The sequence below is a fragment of the Podarcis filfolensis genome (genome assembly GCF_964270895.1).
Source record: "Podarcis filfolensis genome assembly, chromosome: 15".
Taxonomy (NCBI): domain Eukaryota; kingdom Metazoa; phylum Chordata; class Lepidosauria; order Squamata; family Lacertidae; genus Podarcis; species Podarcis filfolensis.
In genome coordinates this window covers 24,828,001-24,854,498 of record NC_139618.1, presented here as the reverse complement: position 1 = coordinate 24,854,498, position 26,498 = coordinate 24,828,001, and the positions used below count along the sequence as shown (strand labels likewise).

The window sequence follows — 26,498 nt, the reverse complement described above, 5'->3', positions numbered from 1 at the left end:
TCTGTGAAAATATAGGCCTTGCTCTGCAGAGCTGAGTTCCAGACCCTTTCATGAAGGGTTGGGAGGGGGATGACAGGAATTGCCCCAAGCCCCACCCCCATATCAAATTTGTTAAACAGTACATTATTTGTACTGCAGGGGGGACTGGGACATTGGCACAGGTTGTGGCCCATGCTCAAAAGTGGGAGACATAGTCAGTCATGAGGTTCACTGGGCAACTTCGGCCCTCTCACTGTCTTTCAGCCTAACCTACCTCGCAGGATTGTTGTGAGGATAAAATGGGGAGGAGGAGAACCAAGCATGCCACCTCGGGCTCCTTGGAGAAAAGGTGCAATAAATTAAGAGTTGTTTATTCATTTGGATAGCCATGACTCCACAGAAGGCGGGTGCTACTTGGGCTCAGAATGAAAACTTAGTGCTTGTGGCACCTCACTCCCCTGAACGCAATTCTCTGAAAAGCCCTTCCTGTCCCGTACACCCCCAACTTACCTCCAGGAATGAATCAGTCTCTCACGCTCTGCCTCATCTTCATCTACACACACATGAGGATTTTTCTTCCATACAAAAGTGATGCACCTTTCAGGTTTCTGGAACATCTAAGGCCAGACAGAAATAAGATTTTGACAAGGGGTCTTTTCCATAGGGTGTGCAGGAGAGCTCCAGATGCTTTTACTCCAAGAAGTCCCTGCAGAATTTGCAACCACCATCTTCAGAATGCATTTAGGAGAGCAATGTTTGCTCCAGATTAGGCCTGCAGTTGCTAGAGAACTGATGGACGACTTTCCCCCCCCTTTCGGCATGCCTGGGCTTGCCCAGAGAGCAGGGAGACCCATTATTTAATTCAAGTAGGAATGCATGGGCTGAGGTTGGGACCCCATCCAAAACCTTTGGATAAGGATGGAGACCTTTACTCGGATTTTACATAAGGTTGGCTGATGTTTAGAAAGAGCACACATAGGAATGTCATGAGAATCCTGTATGGGAAACTGCAAAAAACCCACAAACTTCCAGAAGATCTGGAAGTGACTCCCTGGAGTTCTTCACTGAGTAACCTCCAAAGCCATGAGAAAAGGGATGCACAGTGTAAAAACATTAATGTCTGCAGCTTACCTCTACTCCACAGTTCAACTCAATACAGTCAAAACCTTGGTTTCTGAACGTTTTAGTTGCCAAACAAATCGGCTCCCAAACACTGCAAACCCGGAAGTAAGCATTCTGGTTTGTGAACATTTCTTAGAAGCCAAACGTCCAGTGTGGCTTCCGCTTGAGTGCAGGAAGCTCCTGCAGCCAATTGGAAGCCGCGCCTTGGTTTTCGAATGGTTTTGGGAGTCGAAAAGACTCCCGGAATGGATTATGTTTGAGAACCAAGGTACCACTGCACTGCAATGCAAGTTCTCTCACCCTGGAAGGCCTGTTTATTGATCAATCAGCCTGATTGGTTTTGGGGAGGTTAGACATTGATGCATCAAACCCTGAAATGTTTAACACATAAGGTCCAGTCTTCAAGGGAAGCAGGTTTGCATTTGCAAGAGCACCAAATTTAATCACACAGCCCAAATTTGCCAGGTTATGATTGAACACTACCCGAAAGCAGCACCAGTCTGGAAGTGCCTGACACCAGCTACTTCTTGAGCATTCTTTCTGATTTGTTTGTGGAAAGGTGAGAAACTGCTGCAGCAAAGCAAGTACTATCCCGCACTTCCCAGGGCATTTTCCGGTCATTTTCATTAGGAGCAAATGTCTGACCTTTTCTGGAAAGCAGGTTTGTTGTTGTGAAAGAACTCTCCATCAACTCTAATGTCACTTGAAAGCAAGTCCTTAGAGACTTAGCACATAGCCAACAACTATGCAAAGAGACCAGTGTCTAGATGAGAGAAATTGAAAGACGGGTGCAAAATAGGCTTAAGGGGTCAGTAGAGAGAGGAACCACCTGAACCACGTCATTGTACAAAAGTGCCCAAATAAATTGCAAATTAAACAAAAACAGCATTTGACATCCAGGGCAAGTAGTATGCCTTGTGGGCTACAAAGAACATGGTTAGCCTAAGGACACCAGAAGAGCCTGCTGGATCAGGCCAATGGCCCATCTAGTCCAGCATCCTGTTCTCACAGTGGTCAACCAAATGTCCATAGAAAACCCAAAAGCAGGACCTGGACACAAGTCCCCTCTCCCTTCCTGGGGCTTCCAGCACAGAAGCATTGCTGTCTGTGACTGTGGAAGCAAAGCATAGCTATTGACAGCCTTAACTCCCATGAATCGGTCTGATGCTCTTTTGGATTGGACAAAACGGAGCAGGGCTTGTTCTGCTAGAACCGCCCTGGTCTCAGAATGGGAAGCTGACAAAGAGGACCTGAGCACAATGACCCCTCCCACTTGTGGTCCCCACCAACGAGGGCATTCGGAAGCATGCCTCCTCCAATTCAGGAGGAAGCACGCAGCTATTGGGGGTAGCAGCCATTGAAAGCCTTATCCTCCACGCCTCTCTGGATTCAAGGAATGCCCCATGAGTCTCCAGCAGCACTGTGTGTCCTTCGTCACCAGGGAGACTCCGAACGGTTTATTTACGGCTTCGCTAGCCAGGAGCCCAGGGTAGTTCTCCAAAGTGTAGAGCAGGAAAAGGTGAACCTGTTTCAGCAAGCAGCTTGATGCCCCTTCTGTGGGATACAAAATACATTTGATTATAGCTTCTTGCAATGACAGTCAGGCTTGGGCAAAAGCTGCTGACAGCTGAAGAAACTATGCTGTCCTCAAACCTATGCTGTTCCCTCTCCTGTCTCCTCACCTGGAGATTGAAGAAGGAAATAAATACAGAGAAAATACCACCCTCAGGAGGTGGAGCTTTCTTAGTTCACTTTGCCCCTGACTTTTGTGTACTAAAATTTAGCTGTGTGGAAGAGACACCATTATACAGGATTTGCCAGCATTGGCAGGCAGACGTGCAACAGGTGAAGCGTCCCTCCTGTTGCCCCTCCATTAGATTTCTTCCTTTTAACTTCTGTCTCCCCCACCAATGTTAAAACCCCTTAGGATCACCACTAAGAAAAAAGTGACTCTCAGAAACAGCAGCAGAGTAGACTCATTGAAACTAACAGGCGTAATTAGCTCAGGGCCCTTTAATGGGGTTGTTTCCCTCGATCTAGACAGAGCTATTTGGAAAACAGATTCAAAAGAAGGGAAATTACCAATTTATTTTATTTTATTTTTTTGACATGGTGTCCAATTTTGATTTAATTGATTTATGGCGTGTTAAGCCTCCATTAGAATGCAAATCCACTTTTTTCTCAAACGCTAATAATTCTTCAAGTATAAAAGATCTTCTTTGGGCCTCAAAAGAACTAATAACTAGGGTAAAAAAAGGTTGAGATACAACCAAAGACATTATCCAATCACAATGCCATCTTGATGATAATAGCAGATAAATTCAACAGAGTAAACAATATTCGATTGATGTAAAAGTGGGAAATTGATTTGAATGGTTATAGCAAAATATGCAGGAAAGTATGGTAAGTAATATGAACCATGGAAGGAGAAGGGGGGAAGTCACTGGATATTTTAAAGTTTGTAAAATGTTTACAGTGGTACCTCGGGTTAAGTACTTAATTCATTCCGGAGGTCCGTTCTTAACCTGAAACTGTTCTTAACCTGAAGCACCACTTTAGCTAATGGGGCCTCCTGTTGCAGCTGCGCCACCGGAGCACGATTTCTGTTCTCATCCTGAAGCAAAGTTCTTCACCTGAGGTACTATTTCTGGGTTAGCGGAGTCTGTAACCTGAAACGTCTGTAACCTGAAGCGTATGTAAACCGAGGTACCACTGTATTTTGAAATGTAGAAAAATGAAAACTATATATATATGAATGACATTAATTTCAGTGGGTCTACTCATCACCAGCTTCCCAACACTGATGTTGCTGAAACTTACCAGAAACGGGCCAAGCAATGGTGAGACCAGGGTTGTGCTGACAGCAGTTGCTGCTGGTGCAGATGGGTCCTGGCAGGGCCAATGCCAGGGAAACCCACGCCAGGTGGTTCCAGAACCAATGACATGCAGAGTCAACTCAGCCTAGTGCTGGGGCCAACCTCTTCTCTGCTGGGCTCTACAAACAGCAACACAGAGACCATGGCGGGGGAAGCCAAGTGGCAGTGCACTTTTAAGTGCAGGCTGGCCAAGCTGATGGGGCAGTGTTCCATTTGCCTTAATAGACACATGGATCAGTGCCACCAATCCGGTCCTGGGAGGGCAGCTATATCGCACTGGCCACAACTCTTTGACTCCACCCAAAAGAAGACAAGGCCCTCCTGCCCCTTTAATAGGTGTGCAGGCAAGGAGATTTCAACAGGTGTGAATTGCACGACCAGAGCTACACCTGCTGAAATGGCCTATCCTGCACAAATATTAAAAGGACAGGAGCCCTGTCTCTTTCTCTCTTCTTGAGCACTGTAACACATGCAAATGTCCAACTCGGGGCATCTTTCTACAGAAACATTGCTGTAGAAGGATTTCCATGGCTTTTTTAAAATTGCCTCTGATCCTGTAAGCCTAATATGCATAATAGTAATAATAATAATAATAATAATAATAATAATACAGTGGTACCTCGGGTTACATACGCTTCAGGTTACAGACTCCACTGAAGCCATCTGAAGGCAGCCCTGTACAGTATAGGGAAGTTTTTTTAATGTTTAATGTTTTATTATACAGTGGTACCTCGGGTTACAGACGCTTCAGGTTACAGACACTTCAGGTTGCAGACTCTGCTAACCCAGAAATATTACCTTGGGTTAAGAACTTTGCTTCAGGATGAGAACAGAAATCATGCTCCAGCGGCATGGCAGCAGCGGGAGGCCCCATTAGCTAAAGTGGTGCTTCAGGTTAAGAACAGTTTCAGGTTAAGAACGGACCTCCGGAACAAATTAAGTACTCAGCCAGAGGTACCACGGTAATAATAATAATAAATTTATTATTTATACCTCGCCCATCTGGCTGGGTTTCCTCAGCCACTCTGGGCAGCTTCCAACTAAGATTAAAAATACAATAAAACATCAGTCATTAAAAACCTCCCTAAACAGGGCTGCCTTCAGATGTCATCTAAACGTTAGATTGTTGTTTATTTCTTTGACATCTGATGAGAGGGCGTTCCACAGGGCGGGCACCACTACCGAAAAGGCCCTCTGCCTGGTTCCCTGTAACTTGGCTTCTCACAGTGAGGGAACCGCCAGAAGGCCCTCGGAGCTGGATCTCAGTGTCCAGGCAGAGTGATGGGGTGGAGACGCTCCTTCAGGTATACTGAATGAAAGGAGCATCTGAAGAAGGCTGAGATCCTAGGGCTTAGGTTTTATTACAGTCAAGTGGTATGGTGTATATATCTCATGGGTTAAATAAAAAGAAGGAAAATAAAAAAGTTCCCTTGAACACGGTGGGGGTGACTTGTCAGAGGGACCCACCGGATAGGTGAGGTTCTTTGCAGGTATATTTCTGCAACATGCCATTGACACAGTTATAGAGCATGGCTGGTAGATTTATACTGGACCATCTGCACACATCACCCTGCTTTATTTTGTGTTCTGTGATGCTTCCCTGTTATTACTGCATTATTGCCATTCAGAGGGGCGCTCCTGAGCTGCAGCTCAACAAAAGCGGGAGTGGAAGGGGGACCTGGAACATTTGCCTCATGAGAAGGTACAGGATTTCAGCAGGAAGTTGCAGCACATGCACTAATAGCAAAAATTAAAAGGTAGTATGTCTTCCCTGAAACTCATCCAAGTGCAAACAGTGAGATCATGAGCAGGAAGCAGAATATAAAATCTCTGGAGAGGCCCTGAACACGCAGAAGCTGAGGCTGGAAGCTTTTCCCAATGCTGATATATCCATACCAGGAAGAGAATTGCCTCTTTAATTTCTGCATGTCAGGCTGCTGTTAAAGTCACAGGAACATGATCAGTGTGTGGGGTGTGTGTGTGGAGAATCCTAAAAACTGCAATCCAGTGTGCACTTACTTGGGAGCAAGTCCTCCTGGATTCAGATGGGCTTGCTTCTGAGTCAATGCACACAATATGATTGGGTTGCATGTGGGGAAATAATTCTGCTTCCTCACTGCCTTCAAGCCTCTCAAGAGAGAGGGTTTTGAGGTATCAGGACCTGAGATGGAGATTTCTTCAGAAACAGGCCCTATCCTTGCTTTATGCACACACACCTCCTTGGAAAGCCGACCTTAGCTACTCTAAGTCCTGCTTATATAAGCCAGAAGGAAGGTAGCAGTAGTTGTGTAGCTAGCAAAAGAGCTGCAGGTGGTTAAGAGGGGTAGCTGTAAGAGCAAAAAGGAAACGCACTACAGCTATTGAACTGGCCTCAAAGTTTAATAGCTTCTTCCCTTCTTTCTTACTGGAGTCTCTTTCCTTTGAGAGCGAAGTTGGTGAGTATTGAGGCTTGCATTAGAATTACATTTGGCTAGAGCAGGACAGTGCTTAAAGAAAACTGTGTGTTGTGACACATTAGTGTGTTGGCAGCAGGGGGTAGGTGTGTTGAGTGAATGCTCCCCATGCTCCTCCTGGGGCTGGAAAGGGGTTAGTTTAACCTCCAGTTTGCTAATAAATCTGAATTACCGTGTCACGAAATGATGCATGTTGAAAAAGTGTATCCCCAATACGAAAAGTTTGGCTTAAAGTGTCAGACTAGCACCTGTGAGAGCATGGTTCAAACCCCTGCTTACCTGTGAAGGTCCCTGGGGCAGGGACACCTATGCATGCCGTCTTGAGCTTCTTGGAGGGAAAAGGTGGGATAAAGGCTTAGGACCCTCATACCTACGGGACCGCCTCTCCCGGTATGCCCCACGGAGGACCTTAAGGTCCATACGTAGCAACACCCTAGTGGTCCCGGGCCCTAAGGAAGTTAGATTAGCTTCAACCAAAGCCAGGGCCTTTTCAACACTGGCTCCGGCTTGGTGGAACACTCTGTCTCATGAGACCAGGGCCCTGCAGCATCTGATTTCTTTCTGCAGGGCCTGTAAGACAGAGTTGTTCCGCCTGGCCTTTGGCTTGGAGCCAATTTGATTCCCTCCCTCCTCCTCTTTCTTTTTCCTTTCTCCTCCTGTGATGAGGCTGCATTTTAATGATGTTTTAATGTTTCAATATTTTAATGTTGTATCTTGTTTTTAAGTTGTATTCATTCAACTTGTTTTTATTATTGCTTGTTAGCTGCCCTGAGCCTGGCCTAGGCTGGGTAGGGCGGGGTATAAATAAAAATTATTATTATTATTATTATATAAAAAATGATGAATCAAAACCAAATATAGCTAGAGGTTTGGCTGTTCTCCTCTGACAACATCTGTTCCTGAAGGTTTTATTTTGTGTGTTACTCTTTCCCATGCACCCAGGTGTATCTGACGAAGTGTGCATGCACACGAAAGCTCATACCAAGAACTAACTTAGTTGGTCTTTAAGGTGCTACTGGAAAGAAAAAAAAATTTTTTTTTTTTGTTTTGACTATGGCAGACCAACACGGCTACCTATCTGTAACCATGCACCCAGGGTTGAAGTACTGTTACTCTGTATAATGATCACATTATAGTGGGGAGTAAACCGTTACCCACGTCTCCCAGGAAAGAGAATTGGCCCACTGTACAAAATGGCTGTGAAAGTGTCTAAATTTAATGGGGTGTGGCACTGCGGGGGAGAAAACGAAGAGATTGCAAGCAAAGTGGGAAACACTTGCATTGTATGAACACTTGCATTGTATATTGTATGAACTTGTAGCAGGGCCAGAGCACCCATTTTTCAGTGGAAGAAGCCACAACCTGGTTGATGAAAGGGCTTCTTCAAAAAGGTGGAAGCCTTGTATGATGGCAAGGAAATAATGACTGTTGACAAGGGGACCCTTAAATGTGTCATCAGAACTCACGTCTCCCCCATTTCCCTTTTCTCCAGCTGTACTTTCAATCCAGAGGCTTATCTAGACATGAAGGATGAAATAGCTGCCACGGTCTTCTTCATCACACGCTTAGTGAAGAAGCACAACGTGCTGACTAAGCAGCAAATGGAGAGGTTTGCGTCCAAGTTGATGGCAGCTATGTTTGAGATGTACAAGAGCCACTGGTACCCTGACAATCCTTCAAAAGGGCAAGCCTTTAGGTGAGTAGCCCCTGTGCGACCTCCAAGCATCCCTTGCCTAGCTCTTGTGCAAAATGAGGGGGCTTGCATGTCTCCAATGGTGGCTGGTGCTCATTGTGATTGGTAGGGCAGAAGGCAGGGAGCCCAACAGTAGGTGGCGCTAGAGCCCATGACAAGCAGAGCCCCTAATTTCAGGTTTTGTCCCCATCCTCCCTCTCTCTGCTAAGTCCTGCAAGGGCAATGCTGAAACTCAGGGAGGAGGAAGCTGACAGACAGTGCCATTCCCTGGATGAGCTGTAAGTGAGAAGGCAAGCATGTGGGGGCTGGCTGAGGGAAACTGAGATTGGTGGGGCAGTGTCCTGTCTGCCCTAATGGACCAGCCTACGCAATTTCTCTAGGGCTTAATAACTCCAGCAGTGTCTTCAATGGCTTTTGCACTCTGTGTGTGTTGCTTTGGGGGTCTCTCTGAGATGGTGTTCAAATGAGACACAATACCAGGGGTGCTTCCAGACAACCTGCTGAGCATTCATTCAATTTTGTGAACCGCCCTGAGATCTATGGATGTAGAGCAGTATACAAGTTTAATAAATAAGAATAGGAATAAATAATTTGTTTGAGGGGAAGTTAGATGACATCACACCAAGCAAATATTACCCCACACTTCTGACTGCATTTCCCCCATCAATTTCTTTATGGGGAATAAACCCCTTGATCTTTTAGGGGAGGTGGGTTTGTTGTGCAAGACCTCCAAATCAGCTATAACTGCACAACCTGAATTTGCCAGTATGTGATTGAATACTGCCTGAAAATTGTACGGTTAGGGTGTGTGTGTGTGTGTGTGTGTGTGTGTAGTCAGTGGCGTAGCGTGGGTTGTCAGCACCCGGGGCAAGGCAAGTAATTTGCACCCCCTAACCCGTGGATTTGCGCCCCCTAACCCTAACCCCCAGATGTTGTGCCCGGTGTGGCTGGCCCCCCTGCACCCCCCACGCTACGCCACTGTGTGTAGTCAAAACATCCTGAAATTTTCACACTTAGACATGCAACACCTCAAATATGAAATTCTGCCTCTAAACCTGTGTATTGGACTTTGATGATATTTGATGCCTGCCAGGTGTCAAGAGAGAGGAAGTCTTACAAGCTGTCAAATATGAAATGTTTGGCAGTCAAAAGCAGGTGCCAAATCACAAACCCAAGCACCTGGTGTCAAGTAACTGAATATTCAGGGATGTGTCAACTTGTTTGCATTGAAACTCTCAACAAAGAATGCCTAGGTGTATATTATTCTGGCTTTACAACGGCACTAGCATTATTGCTATTTTTAATTTATGTGCTGCTCAATGCTGAAATAGTCTTCCAAGCCGTTTACAGGTATAAAAACCAATCACACAAGCATTAAAATACAATGATCCATAAATGCACAGTAAAATAACCCAATGAAAACATCATATTAATTAAGACTTGGGTTCAGAGACTCAGGGGATGCGTGTGTAAACAGGTGTCTTTGAAAGCCCACGGCATGCCAATACAGATGAGGCACCTTGTATTTCAGCAGGGTGTGCATCCTGTAACACGGATGCCACCATGAAAGAGATCACCTCTATGCCATCACAAGCAGATAATCATTAGCATTTTATGTACTGAATTGGTGCCATCCTGCTTTTGTCTGGTGTATGAGCTGGGAGCATATAAGCCTTGGGTCATGGCTCTTTTGCACCAAAAAAGTTGTGTCATCTTCTCCCCCATGTAAAATATGCACAGCAGGTGCCAAGGGATGGATGTGCAGCCTGTTCCCGTTGCATAATGGGAATCATGAGCCACTGTGTCCTTCCCTAGTTCAGGTGGGGCTAATTTGGGCTGAGGGTGGATTGCACAGCACTTGTGTCCTCAGTGCTAAGTTGATATTATTGTAGTGTGTGGACTATAGAAGAGGAGGTACAATGGGCCACCCAGGGTACCTCTTCTATTCTCTTCTGCTTGTCCAGGTGTATAAGGATAAACCAGTTCAACCCAAGAGACCCTCTGCTAGAGCGGGCATGTTTGGAGAGCAACGTCGACTTCAGCAGCCTTGGATTACCAAAGGAGATGACCATTTGGGTCGATCCATTTGATGTATGCTGCAGGTGAGCTCTTGGTGTGTTTGAATCCAAACTTGGACTGGATGAATCCCATAAGGAAGATGTTTTGGCTTCTCTGCCTAGAACTGCCTGGTGAGCCTCGACCTTCTCTCTGTCCTTCTCTATGTCTAGATATGGGGAGAATAACCAGCCTTTTACAGTGGCTCACTTTGAAGAGGACAAAAAGGACCACGATGTCCCTCAGCTCATCAGGCAGGCTGTGGATAAGGCAGAGGCCCTGGACTGCCCCTCCAGCATCTGCTCTGATGAGGAGGGCGCCACTGTCGAGCCCCAAAACATCCCCACTGTGAGCAACCCAAACAGCGTCTACCAGGTGAGAGAGCAGCTCACCATGGATGAGTAGTGAGTAGCTTTCGTCTGCTTTCTCTCAATGCTTTTGCTGCTAGGACTGACTGGGGCACAGTGGATAATAATGATAATAATAATTTTATTATGTATACCTTACCCATCTGGCTGGGTTTCCTGGCGTGCCTGTCTAGGGGGAACCTCCATCCTGCAAGCTTAATTAGTCTCAGCGGAGGTCCTTGTTTATTTCTTTTTTAGAGCAGGATTTCCCAAGCTAGTTGTTTTTGGACTACGATTCCCATCATTCCTGACCACTGGTCCTGCTAGCTAGGGATGATGGGAGCTGTAGTCCAACAACAGCTGGAACACTGATTTAGAGTGTTTGTGCCCTGCTCTTCTGCCAAAAAGGCCTTCAGAGTGACAACGTACAATTGAAACAAGACAATCCCTGCCTGCAGGGTAACATTCTAAAATACTGTAAAATAAAACATGGCAAGCAAGGAGAGGGGGGAAATCAAACTCTGACACCAATTCTTAAGCAGTTGTTATCATAACGACCAGCTCGGGGTTTTTTTCCTGGTGAAGCTAGTCCTTCAGCAAAGCTGATGGAATGAGCTTCTCATCTCTCCCAGTATGGCGGTGTGATGGACTAGATGCCCCCAGGTGATGGAGGGGAGAGAGGAGGCCTGATGGACCTGTCACAGCAGAGCTGATGGAATATCCTCAGCTTCCCATCTCTTCCACTGAGGCAGCCTCATTTGGCCTGTGAGGCTGTTTCCCTGCCTGCAAGCCATATCCACTTACCACCACGTGCGACATCAGGGGTAGAGGGCGGGTAAAGATGCAACTGCAAAGGAACAGCTGGGAGCTGAAAGGGTGCTTATGGTGGTTCCTTGGCAAGGGGCTTCACTCGCGGCATGCGCCAGCGCTGAATGCCCTTTGAAATAATCCTGACCCGCAAGCGGGTGCTGTTTCTTGGCAGACACCTTTGTGGGACTGCAGAGGGGGACATGTGCCTTTTAAGGTGCTGTTTGGGTTCTTTCCAACCAAGTTCCGCTCAGAGTAGACCTGCTGGAAGTAATGCACCTAAATCAGCTGCACCCATTAATTTTGGTGAGCAGAGCTTGCAAGGATACACCCATTTGAATTCAAAGGGTACCTGCAGACAGAGAAGGCGGGGCTTGCTGTCAGCTGATTAGCATGCAGAGTGAGCCCCTTTCAAGACAAGCTGTTCTGCTCACCTGTAGGCCAGTTCTTGATCCAGACCTTAGGCTGAAAAAGGTTTCCCATCCCTGCCCTACAGTTTTAAAGAACATATACAGTGGTACCTCGGGTTACAGATGCTTCAGGTTACACACTCCGCTAACCCAGAAATAGTGCTTCAGGTTAAGAACTTTGCTTCAGGATGAGAACAGAAATTGTGCTCTGGCGGTGCGGCAGCAGCGGGAGGCCCCATTAGCTAAAGTGGTGCTTCACGTTAAGAAGAGTTTCAGGTTAAGAACGGACCCCCAGAACGAATTAAGTTCTTAACCCGAGGTACCACTGTATATGGAAGGGAACAAACCTGTTAAATGCATATTAAAGGGGGAATAGCAGGGAAGTGGCCAGACTGAGACCATTTTAAAATATAGATGTTCCTGGAACCAATGGGCTCTTAGAATGGTTTCCATACGAAACTGTCTTATACCGAATCAGGCCCTTGGCCCATCTAGCTCAGTAATGCCTACACTGACTGGTAGCTGCTCTCCAGGGTTTCAGGCAGGTGTGTCTCAGGGCTACCTAGAGATGGCAGGGATTAAACGTAGGACTTTTTGCATGCAAACCAAGTTAGCAAAGTAACTTAAACAACACAGGCGAAACCCAGAGATGAAAGAAATCCCGATAACAATTTACTGAGGAAAACTGCATTAAACATACGTTTTGTCTTTCTTAGTTCAGGTCTTGTACATAGCAGGAAGACACTAAACAAAACATGCAGAGGAAACTACCTTGGAACTACACAGCCAATCAGAGCATGGCCTATGCCACTAAATATCTTGCCATCCATTTTGGTTGCTAAGGAACACCCCCCCCCTTGGGTAGTTAACCTAACCCTAACAGAATTAACCCTCAAGGTTCAAATTGAATGATCCCAGCTGTTGTGTGCCATGGCCCACAAATGATGATGATGATTAAACAAGATGGTTCTTGCAGGGGACTAACATACAGTGATACCTCTGGTTACAAACCTAATTTGTTCCGGAGGTCTGTTCTTAACCTAAAACCACGATTTCTGTTCTCATCCTGAGGTAAAATTCTCAACCCGAGGTACTACGTCCGGGTTAGCAGAGTCTGTAACCAGAAGTATTTGTAACCCAAGGTGTTTGTAACCCAAGGTACCACTGTATGAGGGAAGGGGGATGGGAATGGAGGAAGAAAACAAACAAGTGTGGGCACCAGTTCTTACAGCTACAAAGTTCTTAGGATGACCAGCTTGAATGGAAAGTGTTTGGGAACAACTGGTCTCTGCAGAGCTGATGACCAGGTTCCCATCTAGCAGCCTGGGGAAGGAGGTTGTTGATGGAAAAGAAATTATGTCTGGCAAAAGAGCTTAAGACTGCTGCAGGAATGGGATAAAATGAGACAAGGATAGTCTTGTATTTAACAACTTGCCTAGTTGCCATGTCACTAGGTCTTCAGGATGCTGAAGGAATTGCACACATAGAGAGAAAGGGAATACTGTAGTACAGGCATCCCCAAACTCGGCCCTGCAAATGTTTTGGGACTACAATTCCCATCATCCCTGACCACTGGTCCTGTTAGCTAGGGATGATGGGAGTTGTAGTCCAAAAACATATGGAGGGCCGAGTTTGGGGATGCCTGCTGTAGTAGGATTGAATTTCTTGATTCAGTTGAACTTCACAGTAAGGCTGGATTGAGTTGTTGTGCTATTTCAGACTATATACAAGCACAAAATATACCTTCTCTCTCCAAAACCCCTCCCCACTCCTGGCCCTCCCTCTTGATTTAATCTCAGTGCCATGAGCCATTTCAGCTATGGTCCCAGTATCCTCGGCGAAAGCTTCATGTACCTGATGGATCCCACCAGCAACCCACCAGTACATGCTGCCTTCAGTGCAAGGGCTACAAAGTCTGTCGGCCGTCATCCACCTTCACTGGTCCACGAGTAGACAGATACCACTGGGTCAACTCCAATCGATAATGATGGACAGCACCTCCCCACTAAGACACTGGGGAAGAATAACTCTTTGGACAATATGTGGGAGGAAGCTGGAAGCTATATCAGGATGTTCAAATAAAGGTCTTCTTTTGAAGCATTTATTTCAACTCTTGCCTGTCACTGTCACCAGCTACTTCTTTTCTTATTTCGTTTGTGTTTGTAAAAACTTTTAAACTGATACACCTGAAGGCTAAAGATAACTTTTAATTGAATGCTTTTAATGTATTTTTATGGCAAGACTGAAAATGGAACTGCCTAATGACAACTTTGTGGAAATCTTAAAAAGGAAATTAATTACTAATAAAATGTGCTTGTTTTATTAAAAAAACCCCAAACACCTGCTTTTGTTTTTGTTTTGCTTAGGTTGGCTCAAGACTAAGAGTGGATGAATCTGTCAATTTTGGTTTCTCATTCCCCGCCCCCCACTCTTTTTAAGTTCCAGCTTTCCATGTTTCCAAGCTGGTTTGCAGTTATTATTACTTTTTAAAGGCCTTATGATAATTCATTAGCATTTTAAAGCAAATTTCCTTAATATGCATGTGTTTTTATGCAATGTTGATTATGATACATACTTCTGCAAGGCAATTTCCCCTAAAACAATGCATTTTATGTACAGTTTACAGTACAGTGGAACCTTGGTTTTTGAACGTCTCGGAAGTCGAACATTTCAACTTCCGAATGCCGAAAATCCGGAAGTAACTGCTTTGGTTTTCGAACCATTTTCGGAAGCCAAACATGCCATGTGGCTTCAGTTTTGAGTTTCCCTATTGTACTGAGGCTTCTGCTTTCAGTTTTTGGTTTTTGAAGTCGAACTGTCTTCCGGAACAGATTACGTTTGAAAACTGTATGTGCATTTTTGTGCACATAACTTGGCCAGAGAATGGCATTGCACTGCAGTCCTGCAGATAGCCTGGGCCTAAGCTGTATATGCTTTGTAAAGCTCAGATTATTTCTGTTGGCCCTTGATGTTTACACAGATCCCTTGTGAAACAGAAGTTTGTGTACTCATATATACTCAGTGCTTTTTTGTTTGCTTGTTAAAAAAAATGAGGTGCTAGTACTCATATCTTCATAAAAGTGCTGTGGAGGCTGGGACAAAATGGCTGCCATTGGCAGCAAAAAAAATTAGACGGGATGGTGTACCATACTGGTGATTACCACCACCAGAAAAACACTGCGTGGACCCCTGTCTCTAGCTGATGCAGGGGGGCACAGGGGGGAAATGACCAGAGGGGGTGGTTCCCACAGCACTCTCTCAAGAATCCAAATGTGCCCACAAATCTAAAAAGGTTGGTGACTCCTGCTGCGTGGGGCACATGTACAGAGTCTTGCTTCTTGACTCAGCAGCAAAATTTCTTGGCCTGGCACCACAGCTGCTCATAACTGTACTCTTGAGGCTATTAACATGAGAAATGCTTTCTTGGAAAGTGCCCATCCCTTGCCAAGTTAAAAGGCCGATGTAAATCGTTCCTCCCATGCAGGGAATATAAACACGGCTTACTCTCAGCGAGAAGGAAAGCTTTATCTGTTTGTTGGCTCGGTATGAATTCTGCTGTTGTGGCACAATGCGAGATATGTTTACTTGATTTGCAATAGATGTTTAAAGTGAGGGTTTGGGAGTGGGCCATTAGTGCCTAATGGACAACCCCCCCCCAAAAAAACCTGCTGATAAAGGAAAGTGTGGGGCAGGTGGGGAGCAAAATGCCTGCCACCGTTACTGTGGCAGGGACATGTCTGAACAAGTGGTGGCGAAGTAGTAACGGAACACAAAGTTTAGGAGAACAAAGTTTTTGCAGTGGGCTTTGAGGCCCTTTGCCCAAGGTAAGCCTTGTACTCATTTCATTTGCAACTCCCCAGTTTATCTCTACTTCTTAAGGAAATTAGCCCTGAGTGCTCACTGGAAGGACAGATCGTGAAGCTGAGGCTCCAGTACTTTGGCCACCTCATGAGAAGAGAAGACTCCCTGGAAAAGACCCTGATGTTGGGAAAGATTGAGGGCACAAGGAGAAGGGGACGACAGAGGACGAGATGGTTGGACAGTGTTGTCGAGGCTACCAGCATGAGTTTGACCAAACTGCGGGAGGCAGTGGAAGACAGGAGTGCCTGGCGTGCTCTGGCCCATGGGGTCACGAAGAGTCAGACACGACTAAACGACTAAACAACAACAACAACAACATGTACGCATTGCCTTGGGAATGGTCTTTACCAGCCTTGCTGTGTTCGTGTGGGCCTCACCATAACTAACCAATTGTACTGAGAACTGGAATCCTTTGCTAATCATGTCCTGGCGACGGACTCTTGCCATCCTTGGCTTAAGCTGCAAGCTGACATTACACGACTCGTTGCAGATGTACATTGGGGCAGAGGGAGAGAAAACAGGCAGCTATGTCAAGTCAAGCATTTTGGGGCGATTAGGCGTCTCCAATGCTATTTTTCTAGAAAAAAAGAGATGCCGGAACTCACCATGAACCTCTCTCTCTAAAAATGGCAATGGTGCCCACCTGAGAGGCACAATCCTAACTTGTTGCCTCTTTCACTCCTGCCCCCATTCATTCCGGCCTCCCCTTTTTGGCTTCTGCCACTTTCCTTTCCAGGGCTTTTATTTCCTTCAGCAGAGAGTCTTTCTCCAAGCCGATGGCCTTGAGCTCATCAAACAGTGAAGCTCCATCATCTCCGCTCCTGGAGATGCACTCTTCCTCCTCTTGTAGGAGTGTCACCAGCTTCTCGTTGAGCACATCCAGCTTGTCTGCTGCTGCTTCGGGGGTGGTGTGGGGGTAACTGCTGGCCAGTGAGCTAAGGAAAGGGAGGAAGGGTCAGGTCAGGCCTTATAATGATCTCTGGCCAAGCGAGCAGCCCGATAAAGCAGTGAAGACTCTCCATCAGTTTTATACAAGTTTATTTGAAAGAAAAACACATTCAGAGCATGGCAATCTGCCTGCTCTCATTAATCTAGTTGCTCAGTCTGACTCATCATTCTATCCCCAACAGGAAGAATGCCAAAATCCCGCCTTTCATCTCCTTCCCTTCCGTTGCTCTCACAGCCTCTCTAATCTCCTCATTTTAGGACCGCAGGGCGGAGCTACCTCTTCCTCAGAAGACTCAGTCTCTAACACCGTCTTATCTGCTGGTTGCCTGGCAATGCCTTGGCCGACGTCCAACTCCTCCTTCCCTTGGGAACTAACCACTTCTTCCCTGGAGAGGAGGGGCTCCAGGCTGTTCTCTCTAAAATCAGACAAACAACTCTCATCTACAGAGTCAGCCTCTTCCTCGCTCAGCTCAATTTCCGAGGCTGACTCTCCCGGTGTGCTGGGGGGGCCACGTTCCTGACACGCCTTGGTGCATGCTGTGTAGTAATTGAGCCCATATCCACACCCATACATTTAAAGCACATTTACAATAATTTTACAGTCATGGTTGTCCTCTAAAGGACCCTGGGAATTGTCCACATCTCGCAGAGCTACAGTTTCCAACATCATTCACAAACTACAGTTCCCAGGAGTCCTTATGGGAAGCCACAAGATATAAATGTATGTTGTGGGTGTGACTTCGGAAACTTAGCTTCCCGACTTCACACTTTCCATTAGCCTTCTGGTTGCCAATGCTAAACTGCTCTCTTCCAGCCCTCATTACCTGCAATATTGGCCTACTTTCGAAGGTTGTTGTACAGATGACTGAGACAATGAATGCACTGACACATAACACTAAGCCATGGTTTGCTTTAAGCATTTTGTTCAATGAACTATGGCTTGTCTCATAGACAAGCAACTTGGTGAGCATTGGAGATGGAGTGGACAAACGAACTATGGCTATGCAAGGAAGTCGTGGTAAGACATAATGCCAAACTATAGCTAAAATGGCAACAACAACCATTTCACAAGGGCTGGGTTTGGACAACTTCACAAAACCCAGTTTCGCTGAACAAACTAGACCTTAAGTGTATACACTGCACTGCACTGGCTTCCATCACCCATCAGCTTTAGCCAGCATGCCCAATGGTCCTGGATGATGGGGTTTGCAACCCAGCAATGTCTGGAGGGCCCCAGGCTGACTACCCACCTGTTTTCAGTACATTGTCATCAACCACCACTTGTGACTTGGACCACTCTCACCTTGTCGATGGGAGAATCTCCTGGCCGCTGGGCAAGATGTGGGAATAACATTCCTTCTTCTTTCCGGGCAGTTTGCTTCTGAGCGAGTCGTCAAAATCCACGTCGAGCAAGAGGCTCTCATGCTTGCAAAGAAAGGCAAGGTGACCATTAATGAATTTGCTTCTCTAGCGTTGCATCCAGGGGGTTAGGTGACCTTTGGTGGACCTTCCAACCCTAGAATTCGACAAAGCAGCAGGTCTATTGGGTACATCTGCAGGGGTTATGCAGGCAGGTGGGGACTTCTGTGCTGGTTGCATGTCAAGGACAGGAAGCCATGGCCAGGTATTGTTGGACCACAACTTCCATCATCCCTGACTGACCTGTTGGATACTGATGGGAGTTGGAGATCAACTACAGCAACTGCAGGGCAATAAGTCTACCACCTTCTGTTATGTAGCTTTGATAGATATTCGTGGCTTTGTATGTTGACTTTTGCTTTTTAATACTTTGTGATCATTTAAAAGTAGTATGCTGACCTGCTGCTTTGGGGATGGCACAGAAAACTGGGGCGGGGAAAAGGGGGAATGGAATATCCTGGAAAAGGACACAGCTAGCTGGAAGCTTGAACAGGAATTGCTCCATGCTGAAACATACCGTATTTTTTCCGTCTATAAGATGCCCCCCCCCCATGTATAAGACATCCCCTATTTTTGGGGACTCAGATTTAAGAAAATGGGGGGAGATGTATGCGTGTATAAAACGCCCCCTGATTTTTGACATTATTTTTTAGGGGGAAAAACCTAGTCTTATACATGGAAAAATATGGTATATATATTTTTTACAACCCCCCTTGCAAATTCATAAACATATAGTGAAGCTGTCTTGGGCGATCCCAGCCTTCTTCAGTCTTGACTGAGAAGCAACCAGTCTTTCTCTCTGGGGTGGCACAAGGGACCCTGGGAAGGGGTGGAGAGTGGACGTGTGTGTGTGTGTGTGTGTGTGTGTGTGTGTAGAATTACCTCCTCCTCTAAGTCTTCAGAAGGCTTCACTTTGGCATCCAAGAGCCCTGAGAGGAGATTGATTTTCTCATCCGCGAGCCCCTCTCCCTTCAGAAAAGCCTCGTTAATCATCATTGCAGCGGATTTACTGTCCTCCAGAACTGCTGACGTCTGAAGCCTGAGAGAGAACATTTCACCCAGGCAAGCCTTGAGTGCCTTAGATGCAATGATAAATAATATAGTTAATATATAAATATATATATATATATATTGCACCTTCTCCTTAAGTATGCTTAATGCACATTATTTCAAGGTAGCAAAAATTAAGAGAAATATGAAGGAAGGGAAGGAGAAAGAAAGAAAAATGATCAGAATAACTTTTCAGATGAGTTCATGGCAAGCTGAATCTGTTGGTCTCAAAGAATCCCTTGGAGCTATTTTCATGGTGCAGGCAAGTCACTCATCGGAGCATAGCAGAGCTGGAAGCAAATTCCTGGATGGACTCTGGTTGCCTGGAAAATTAACCCAGACACCTCATTGGGTCCAGGTTGATTAGGGCCCTTAAATTCTGGCGAATCAATGACACATCATCAACGTGACCAATCTCAGTAGTGGGCTTGTGGATTTCAAACATCTTGCTCCTTGGCTGAGCTGGGCTGGAACCTGGTCCAGGTCAGGGACCAGAGGACAGTGGCAGAGGAAGTGCAGATATTTTAAAGTGTTAAAGTGGTGCTGAAAGGCACTGTGAATTGTGGCGCAGGCTAAAGGGAATGTGCACAACAGAGTATGTAAAAGCAGCCCCTACAACTTCCACTGCTGGGCATAATAGGTGCATAAAGATCCAAGCAGCTTCTGCAGAACAGACACACACAATCCATTTTCACCCGTCGTGGCTGTTCTACTGTGTGCACAAAGCACACCATAACCCCTGGGTATGATGCTTATACCTCAGAGATATTGCGGGTTCGGTTCCGCCGTAATGAACTGAATATTGCAATAGAGTGAGTCTCACACACATTTTTGTGTTTCCCAGTGCATATAAAAGTTATGTTTACGCTATACTGTAGTCTATAGGGGTGGAAAGGAGGAAAACCTGGCTCCAGATCCACTGGAGAAGAGGAGTAGTGGAGGTGGGTGGACACACGACAGGGCAGGCAACCTGCAGCTGCACCCATGTTCTTGTAAGCTGCAAACTACAATCAAGCGAAACACAATAAAATGAGGTGTGCTTGTACAGGCCTGGCAGAGCCCAGATTAACAGCAACCCTGCTTGGTTTTCTAAATTCCTATCTCTGCTTGTTTAATGAAGCACAGAGAGGGGCTAGGAAGGAAGCAGCACACCGAAATCCTTGCTGATTTTCATACAGATGCACATAGAAATTGTTGGAACTTTGGGTGCAATTCAGCTTGCTGGGAGGGGTTTGCATGGGTGAAGACCCCAAACCATCCCTGTGACTATCCCCGCACTGACTTTTCTTTATCTCTCCGACGTTTAGACTGATATGTCTTAGGTTGCATCCTGTTTATAGCTTCCTGCTCCTCCTCCCATTCTTTCTCTGGACCTCAAGACAAGAGGTCATCTTGGATCTATCTTCTGAGAACAAAGGGGCAAGCATGGCTGCTTTGCTTCTCCAAACAGACAGCTAGCTAGGGCTATAGAATTCTTTCCTATCCAGAATGTACTTCCTTTAATAAACACAAACTTCCTTATTTTATACAAAGTGTCAGTCTGAATACCGTTCAAGTGAGGGTGTGCTCCAAGTAAAGGATTCATTTTAACTAATATCAACTGCTGCTGCATATAAACTCTATCTATTAACAGAAATGACACACTGACCCTGGGCACAGCAGCTCAGCAGTACAGTTATGTGAGGTTCTGGGCCCTGTTTTCTTTGCGTGGGTCCAGGGAACACCCTTACTAGCTTCTCGATGACAGGAATTCACAGATGGATACCACATTGCTCTTTCCCAGTCTGCTCACGCCTGGAGTCTCACCAGGAACACCACCAACCTTTAACTACCATGCCCTTTAAGTGTCCACAGATTTACAGCGAGGGATGACTGCTTTGTACCTGGTAAAAGAGCCTCCGAAAAGCTGGGCTGGAATCCTGGCTGAGGTCTTCGGCAGCGATGTGGGCCAGGCAGTGAACGAGAAGCAGGATAAAACTGCCCACGCAACTCAGGCACTCCCTTAGAACGAACAGTTTGTTGCCAGAGGTCTAAGGAAGGAGAAAAGGCAACATTTAAATAAATAGATAAATACTGAACACATGAGAGAGACTGAGGACTGATGCTTTTAGCTCCAGGTCCTTCGTCTTCAGGCTTTTGATACTTATAAAGCTCTTCAATCTTCTCTCTCTCTCTCTCTCTCTCTCTCTCTCTCTCTCTCTCTTTCCTTTCTCAGAATTCATAAGAAGAGCCTGACTCAAAGACCCATCTGCCTCAGTGCTCTGTCCTCCCAGTGGCCAACCAGATACCCATTATGGGAAGCCTGCAATCAGCAGGTGGCCACAATTGCACTGTCTCACCTGTGTGACTGGTTTTCAGAGGAACACTGTCTCCAATAGTGGAGGAGGTGTCAGGGACTGGACCGAGGAGGAATGGTGGGAGCCGCCCTCCCCCTTTTCTGAACCTTCCCAATGGCAGGAGGACGGTATTGATTTTGAACAGTGGTTTGTAGAGGGGCACAGTCCAGAGGGGAAAGCTGGGAAATACTGGGTGAAGAACAGCTAGAAGAGGAAACACCAGGAGAGAGACAGCTGGCAGATGCACTATCTTTAGAAAGCATTCCTGACCTCCCTTTGCCTAAAACTAGATGGGCTATGATAGTGATAGAGCAGAAAGCACAGTGCCAACAAGCTCAGATTACACAACATGGGAGTGACGTAGATTAATGGGGACGGAGAGGGTGAACCTTTACTGGGAGCAATGCGCTTTTTTAGAGAGAGATGCATCCCTTTGTCTCTCGCTGTGATTATTACAGAACTTACCTGGTAAGAACGCTCCGTTCGTTTGATCTGCTTATTTACTGCCACCAGGAGAAGGATCCGATTTCCCAAAGCCTGACAGGAGGACACTACCTGTCAGGGAACTGACATCGGAGCCCAGAGTGGAGGTAGGGCTCTCCGATGATGCAGGAGAAGGGACCAGCAGGGAGAGGGAGAATACTTCCATTGGGGAAGGAAATCGGCGTGACACCAGGAAAGAAGGGGAGGAGGAGGGAAGGTCTTCGGAGAGAGGGCTCCAAGACCCTTCCACAGGGTCCAGCGGGGAGAGCCCAGGACCTCCGCTGGCCACGCCCACTCTGCGCAGGAGACTTCCGCGCAGGGAGGCTAGGAGGAGACTTGGCGTCAAACAGCTTTTATGTTGGAAGAAGTTTAGGGAATGCCCACTGACGGATTCTGCCAGTGACTGAGACAGTCGCCTTGTAAGGGCTGTCAAATCAGGGAAAGGTTTAGCTACCCCAACAGCTGGGAGCAGTTTGGAATTTACGCACAAGCAACCCCAATTCCCATTACACTACCACTACAACTAGCAACCAGTGATATCACCCAGCAATTTTCTAATACCCTTTTAAAGCTTTCTAAGTTGCTGGCTAACATTACCTCTAGTGGGAGTGAATTTTTGCTGGGACCTGCACCCTGTATTTGGTCCCATCCTAAGGGCCACCTTTGACAGGTGGGCAGAACAACCGACATGTCAACTACAGTATATCAATAATGTGACACCATGTGACTGACAGGCCAGTCGTCCTTCCCACATGTCAAAATTCATTGTGGGATGCTTCCAAGTGCCTGGCAGCTAGAGTCCCATGGCCAGATAGAGAGTCTTGGACACTTATCCTTTGGGTCTGAGGTTCCTCACAGCTGCTCTAGATGGACCAGTGGCCTGACACGATGTAAGGAAGGTCCATACATTCATTTGTGTGGGACATTTGTTCTTCATTTTGTTTTGGGGAAGATTCCCTCTGTCACAAGGACGTACCTGATAATAGAAAGAGTTCCGGAAGGCGTTTCCTGGTGTGTTGCTGGAGGGAATGCTGGAAGCAACACACAGATCAATCTCTGGTGCCTAACATTGAAAGAAAACAATCTGTTATGGATATGTTTTGCCTCTTTGGTGCACTGTACATCCAAAGCACAAGCCATATCTGATCAGAATTTAGAATAAGACTGCCACTTTCTCAAATACAAAACATCCTTCACATTCAATCTGCCTGTTCTTTAATTACAGACATGAAATAAAACCACTTGTGCTCAATGTTTTGGAGGGCTAACTTGGCCATTTCTTTGTGGGAGGTTTTCCATGGTTGCAATACATCACAGAGGGGCTGAAGCTCAAAGAACTTGCAGACAAAAAGGGAGAGAGTGATGTGAACTGGGAGCCACATGGAGTGATGGACAGCTAAGACAGCCTTCGTCTTCCCAGTGCTACAGATGTTGTTGGACTCCAGTGCTCAGCAGAACCAGCAGCCAGCATGGCCAATGGTCAGGGGTGAAGGGCATTGTAGTCAAACAACACCTGGAGGGCACCATGTTTGTGAAGGCTGTGTTAAGAGAAGAAATACTGTCTCTCAGTGCTTTAAATGAATAGGACCATTGTTGCTCTTTTCTTGCTTTTGAAATTCTTGGGGTGGGGTGGCACAAAAGTAGCATGAGTAGAAGATGGCATTACAGTGGTACCTCAGGTTACAGACACTTCAGGTTACAGACGCTTCAGGTTACAGACTCTGCTAACCCAGAAATAGTACCTCAGGTTAAGAACTTTGTTTCAGGATGAGAATAGAAATTGCACGGCAGCAGCAGGAGGCCCCATTAGCTAAAGTGGTACCTCAGGTTAAGAACCGTTTCAGGTTAAGAACGGACCTCCAGAACGAATTAAGTTCTTAACCCGAGGTACCACTGTATTCCTCTGCATATGTTTCAGTCCTGAGCCATTAAAAGTCAATCTTTTTTTCAAGATTCTGCTCAGATTGCTGGGTTCCATGCAAAGTGTACCATTGTGCACTCCATGGGACTGTTGCCCTGAAAAACCTTGTGAACACTTACGCCAATATGAGGCCTGAGGAATTTCAGGATCACCATTCCGTATTGGTACACGACAAATTCCCTCGCAGAAAGGGTTGATGTGAGCAGAGGGACAAGATCTCTGGATTTAGGGACCATCTGAGTGTCCATTATATCCTGAAAAGAATTTACTCTATCTGCAAGCAAAAATAAACATGAACCAAAATACATTTGTTCTCTTGGGTATTTCATTTTAATTACTTTTGCTTGTTTGTACAATATAGGCTGATGCATTTCAAAGTCCCTCAATTAAAGCAACAGAGACAAAAATAAAATACTGCTTTTAAGGATAAAAGGATGCATATCAAGTGTTCATGAATTACTTGATTTGTACTGATGTGTCAATTCTTAAAAGAATTTGGGATGGTTTGAGAAGGAAGTGGGCAGCAGAGAGGAGAAGAAGAAGGTCATAGAGATAAGACACAAGAGTAAATGGGGTGTAGCTATATTGTGTGTGTGTGTGTGTGTGTGAGAGAGAGAGAGAGAGAGAGAGAGAGAGAGAGAGAGACAGACAGACAGACAGACAGACAGACAGACAGAGAGGGGTGGGGGGTGGGATAGAGAGCAAGGACAGCTGTTATATCTTCAAAGGCAATGAACCAAGGCCCCAATCAAGCTGTTGATCCAGTAGCCTCCCTCCAGAAAAGAACCTGTCCATGGTGCTGAAACCTTTGTCTACTGAAAGCAGAACAGAGAGTGCAATGCAAAGGAATTACCATATTCCGGACGATGGATGTCCAGCAGTCCAACTGCCGCTGCACACTTTTGGATTTGGCAATTCACATCCTTCAGAAGAGCAAGGAGCTTGGAAGATGTCACACCACCAGATCCATTGCTATCTACACAAACAGGAAGAGAATTCACATTGCTTGTTGGCAGGTGTTTTTTGGCCAAGTTTGGCTACTCACAGGGCGCATTTCATAACTAACATGCAATATAGCTCATTCCGGTGTGCACAGGAGCCTTCAATTCTTTGCAAAAGTAAGACGGAGCATCAGATGATGTGACAACAATCACTTTGGAAGCCTTACCAGACAGAAGAGCTGTGAACCGAGGATTCAGCAGGGTGGTTCGTAAACTCACTAGGAGTTCAGTTTGCTTCAAGACCTTGATATCTGCAAGGGAGGAGCATTGATTTTAGAATGCTGCATTATTTTCTGTTGTTAGCCACTCTGAGCCCGGCTTCTGCTGGGAAGGGTGAGATATAAATAAAATTTTATTATTATTATTTATTATTAATCTAGTTAGTGTGATCTAAGACAAAGAATGGTGTAGACACATTCACATCCCTGCCACTCCTCCTGCCTGTGGGGTGGGGGAGGAAATTGTTCATTTCTCTTCTTAATGCAACTATCCTTGAGATTCACACTCCTCCAAACTTGATGATGCCATTTCCCAATCAAAAACAGCATCAAAAAAGCGTGTGTAAGGCTGATATCACGGGAAAAGCATGTACACATATATTAGGAAAAAACTATCAGGGGAAGGGCTGTAGCTTAGTAGTAGAGCACTGGTTTTGCATACAGAAAATCCCAAATTCAATCCCAGCATCTCCATGTATTGCTGGAAATGCTTCTTGCCTGAAATCCTGGATGGCTGCTGCCTGTCAGTGTAAGTAATACTGAGCTAAACAACTTCTTATGTTGCTAAAAAATGTGGCCAAAAATGCACTTGTATTTTCGTACAGATTTTTTGCTGGATAATTTGCATACTGATGCATAAACGAGGTGAACTGAACTTAAGAAAGGAAAAACTGGGAGAAACCGAAATTGAGAAATTGAGAGTGAGAGAAAGTAGTTCTGGATACGGCTCAGCATGCTGCTCTGGAAATGGCTATGACCCCATGGGATTTGTTGACCAACGCCACATTTACACCATACATTCAAATAGACATGACTTCCCCAAAGAATTATGGGAGCCGTAGTTTGCTAAAGGTGCCGAGAGTTGCTAGGAGGTACCTAGGCTTTTGGTGCCTAGCGATGGTTTTCCCCGTAGTGATGTATGGAAGTGAGAGCTGGACCATAAAGAAGGCTGATCGCCGAAGAATTGATGCTTTTGAATTATGGTGCTGGAGGAGACTCTTGAGAGTCCCATGGACTGCAAGAAGATCAAACCTATCCATTCTTAAGGAAATCAGCCCTGAGTGCTCACTGGAAGGACAGATCCTGAAGCTGAGACTCCAATACTTTGGCCACCTCATGAGAAGAGAAGACTCCCTGGAAAAGACCCTGACGTTAGGAAAGATGGAGGGCACAAGGAGAAGGGGACGACAGAGGATGAGGTGGTTGGACAGTGTTCTTGAAGCTACCAGCATGAGTTTGACCAAACTGCGGGAGGCAGTGGAAGGTAGGAGTGCTTGGCGTGCTCTGGTCCATGGGGTCACGAAGAGTCGGACACGACTAAACAACTAAACAACAACAACAACCTAGTCCTTTCAGAGAGCTGCAATTTCCAGAGATCCCTGAGGGGTTCTTTTTAAACCTCTCTGGAAATTGTAGCTGGGACGGCGATGACGACTAGATACCTCTTAGCAACTCTCAGCACCCTTAGCAAACTACAGCTCCCATAATTCTCTTTAAACAGCCATGGCTGTTAAAGTGG

At 46.0% G+C, this 26,498-nt stretch overlaps 2 protein-coding genes across 2 annotated transcripts in view; one reads left to right on the top strand and one right to left on the bottom strand.

Moving 5' to 3' along the window:
• Positions 1-522: 522 nt before the first annotated feature.
• BTG4 (BTG anti-proliferation factor 4) lies at positions 523-14,363 on the top strand. The gene is made up of 5 exons (XM_083589113.1): positions 523-567; positions 7,923-8,126; positions 10,088-10,225; positions 10,352-10,553; positions 13,542-14,363. Exons 2-5 carry the CDS (start codon positions 7,954-7,956, stop codon positions 13,725-13,727), a joined length of 699 nt encoding a protein of 232 aa, XP_083445239.1. The 5' UTR covers positions 523-567; positions 7,923-7,953; the 3' UTR covers positions 13,728-14,363.
• Positions 14,364-16,294: 1,931 nt separating this feature from the next.
• LOC310750880 (uncharacterized protein) overlaps positions 16,295-26,498 on the bottom strand; it is a gene marked incomplete at its 3' end in the record, with an annotated part of 47,922 nt that continues 37,718 nt past the window's right edge. Inside the window, exons 27-34 of the mRNA XM_083589290.1 lie at positions 24,929-25,012; positions 24,614-24,736; positions 23,880-24,034; positions 22,816-22,902; positions 20,904-21,050; positions 18,853-19,047; positions 17,855-17,976; positions 16,295-16,538 (exon numbers count right to left, since the gene is read on the bottom strand). Coding sequence (XP_083445416.1) covers positions 16,295-16,538; positions 17,855-17,976; positions 18,853-19,047; positions 20,904-21,050; positions 22,816-22,902; positions 23,880-24,034; positions 24,614-24,736; positions 24,929-25,012 — 1,157 coding nt within the window. The remainder of the gene's footprint in view (positions 16,539-17,854; positions 17,977-18,852; positions 19,048-20,903; positions 21,051-22,815; positions 22,903-23,879; positions 24,035-24,613; positions 24,737-24,928; positions 25,013-26,498) is intronic.

What these genes read in the sequence shown, in the direction of transcription:
- BTG4 (XM_083589113.1), top strand. Translation starts at nt 7,954, where the DNA reads ATGAAGGATGAAATAGCTGCCACGGTCTTCTTCATCACACGCTTAGTG. An exon ending in TCAAAAGGGCAAGCCTTTAG is followed by an intron (nt 8,127 to 10,087) that starts GTGAGTAGCCCC and finishes CTGCTTGTCCAG; the next exon opens with GTGTATAAGGATAAACCAGT. An exon ending in CCATTTGATGTATGCTGCAG is followed by an intron (nt 10,226 to 10,351) that starts GTGAGCTCTTGG and finishes CTCTATGTCTAG; the next exon opens with ATATGGGGAGAATAACCAGC.